At 45.6% G+C, this 3091-nt stretch overlaps 1 protein-coding gene across 1 annotated transcript; it reads left to right on the top strand.

Moving 5' to 3' along the window:
• Positions 1-2106: 2106 nt before the first annotated feature.
• Positions 2107-2781, top strand: LOC128276809 (dynein axonemal light chain 1-like). The gene is made up of 2 exons (XM_053015269.1): positions 2107-2267; positions 2337-2781. The coding sequence occupies exons 1-2, from the start codon at positions 2107-2109 to the stop codon at positions 2779-2781; spliced, it is 606 nt and encodes a 201-aa protein (XP_052871229.1).
• Positions 2782-3091: the final 310 nt, after the last annotated feature.

The following is a 3091-nucleotide window of genomic DNA, read 5'->3' as shown; positions in this document are numbered from 1 at the left end:
TTCTTCTTTTGCTTGCCGTTGGCCCTCTGTAGCAATCCCATTATTGCTCTGCTGACTTTTCCTGCCTTGTTGGCAACATAGTCGACGTGTGGTTGCCAAGAGCCTTTGTCGTTAATTATCACTCCTAGGTATTTAAGGTTCCTCCCTGATGCCACCTGTTCTAGGTTCGGCATGGTTATATGAACCTTTGCATGATTGTCTCTCAGCGTGCTGCACGCTATTACCTCCGTTTTGGAGTAGGCTAGTTGAAGCGTTCTGCGTTTTAGCCATTGTTTAACGATGTTCACGGCTTCTTGTGCCGTCTCTGCCGGCTTCAATTTGGTTGGCGCATGAATCGTCAGCACGACATCATCTGCAGAGCCTACAATCCCTACTCCATGGGGGAGAGGCTCTCTTAGCAGATCGTCATACACGACGTTCCATAGCGTTGGTCCCAGGATGGAACCCTGCGGGACCCCGACAGTCACCTCTGGCCCCACGATGCCCTGATTCATAGACGTATCATAGACGAGGTGGCGATCTTCGTAGTAGCTTAAGATGCTATACAACACCTTTGGGGTTCTCCGTTCTCGTAGGGCTGCAGCTATTCTCTCCCATCTGGCGGAGTTAAACGTCATTCGCGTTACCTTCGAATGTTGGTAATTCACGAACATAGTCCTGAACTTTTCCTATCCGAACAAACTCGTCGTAATGGTAGAAGGACCAGATGGAGTTATCGTTCTGTTATTATCAAAAATTTGGTACCGTTTAGTTTTCCTATCTGTTATCATACACTTCCTATCGATATTCGCTTCAATTTTTCTCTCTGATTTATCTCTTTCTGATCTCTGATTTATCTCTTCCTACACTTGATTTTTTCTATTTTCGCGATTTGTTAGGCGGTCTTTAATTTCCTTATGTCACTAATTTCTTTCACTTTAAAAAAAAGGGTAACTTACGCTACCAACAGAAATGTTGCGTCGATGTTAAATCTCATGCTGTTTCCGATGACCGATGCTCGAGCGTTGGGTTGATCCGGTTTGGCGCTTCCTACGGCCCCTTCGTAGTCTATTTGGGAGAGATGTCCACGAATTGCAGGTCACAGTGAACGTTGTCCTGAGGTCGTTGTGCAGGCTTGATGTATCATCACCTCAAAAGAACACACGGAACGTTGTGCAGGTTTCTTGTACTTTATTTGTATCACCTCACTTTTTGACTACTCAGGTCAGTAGTCTCTAAAGACCCGTTTACACGTAGCGATATATCGTTGCAATGCCTTGTATGAAACCAATTGCAACGATATATCCTTACGTGTAGACAGCAAAAAAGTACCAATTTGCTTGTATACGACCAGATTGGCAGATCAAAAAAATTGAATGCGCCGAGCATTAATTTCGGTCCAATCTCCATACATGTGTGCGTGTGCTGACGGTGGATATACATGTGTGCGTGTGTTGATGGCGGTTTGGCATGTTGTTTTGAATGTTTTTGAAGCAAAAGTTCAACGTGAGAATAATGGCTTCGCTTTAAAAGCCATTTCCTCGACCACCGTGACCGATTAGTACTCTTGGTACGTTCTTTTTTTGCCTTTTAACAGAAACGCCCCATGCCAAGGCAGACAAACACAGTGTTTCTTCCATGGCTGTTTCCATGACACTGAGATCTGCGATTGCAAATCGAAACGATACATCGTGGCGTGTAGACGCTCCACCTTGGCTGCGATATATCGCTCGGTTAATCGATACAAGGCATTGCAACGATATATCGCTACGTGTAAACGGGCCTTAAGATTGCCATCATTGCCATCGAAAAGATGAACATCAACGATTTGCCCGATTAGGTAAGTGGTTTAAAATTTTAAGCCATTGTAACAAGCTGAGTAACAAATGCTTTTTGATAGATGCTGGGGACCATTTTCGAGTACCTTGATGTCGAAGACATATACCAACGACCAACGAATTTCAGTTTTTGGACACCACGGAAAGGCCCCGTTATCGCCACCATGGCAACTATATTGTTTACTTGTGCAAATCGCTAAAAACGTGTTACGCTCCGCCTGTGTGCTTCTGAGCGTTTTGTGAAAAGACTTATTTATTTTCATAATTCATCCTTATATATCATTCCAAAATGGGTACTATGGCGAAAGCGACCACCATCAAGGAGGCTCTGAAAAGAATGGAGGATCGCACGAAGACCAACTCGTGCGATGAGAAAGAAATCGACCTCTGCTTTCAGTGGCCACCGATAGAAAAGATGGACACTACCTTCTCCACACTCGTCGCTTGCCAGTGAGCATCAAAAGTGCCAATTCCTTAATTACACGCCCGACGGTTGAAATCCATTCGTATACTTCGCAGGAAGCTATCACTCTCAACGAACATGATCGACAAGATCTACGGTTTGAGTGGAATGAAAAATCTGCGCATCCTCTCACTTGGCCGGAACTACATTAAAGCCATATCGGGCCTTGAGGGTGTAAGCGACACGCTGGAAGAACTCTGGATCAGCTACAATCTGGTTGAGAAGTTGAAAGGCATTAGTGTGCTGAAACGGTTGAAGGTGCTGTACATGAGCAACAATCTGGTCAAGGATTGGGTTGAGTTTAACCGGTTGGCCGATTTACCGATGCTGGAAGACTTGCTGTTCGCGGGCAACCCTCTCGTGGAGTCAATGGAGGAAAGCATCTGGCGGGCGGAGGCCAGCAAGCGGTTGTTGTCGCTGAGAAAGCTCGACGGCGAAACGGTTATACGAGAGGAAGCGGAAAACGCAAACCAACAGGGGCCCGGTCTAGCGGAGAAGTAGTTTTGCGGTTCGTAAGAGAAAGTGTACAATAAATCCGTTTCTACTTAGCGAAGTAGTGCAGTTTTTATTTTCATAATATTCCTGACTAACTATCACCGATTCGATTCTCCTTCAGAAGGCCTTCCTCGCCATAGTTTTCCGTTTTCATGTCATTCAGGCCAAGTTCTTCGTTCTGTTCGAACGACCGATGATAGCGAATTATCCTGAGTGCTTCGTCCGGAGTGCCATCGTCGTTCAGCGACTGCACGTAGCTGTTGCCGGTAGGATCGTCCAATACGATCGTCAACTGCTTTTCACCGGCAATGGCAGC

This window comes from Anopheles cruzii, unplaced genomic scaffold (assembly GCF_943734635.1).
Source record: "Anopheles cruzii unplaced genomic scaffold, idAnoCruzAS_RS32_06 scaffold02532_ctg1, whole genome shotgun sequence".
Taxonomy (NCBI): Eukaryota; Metazoa; Arthropoda; class Insecta; order Diptera; family Culicidae; genus Anopheles; species Anopheles cruzii.
The sequence above is the reverse complement of the archived record's forward strand: the minus strand, read 5'-3'. Positions and strand labels throughout refer to the sequence as shown.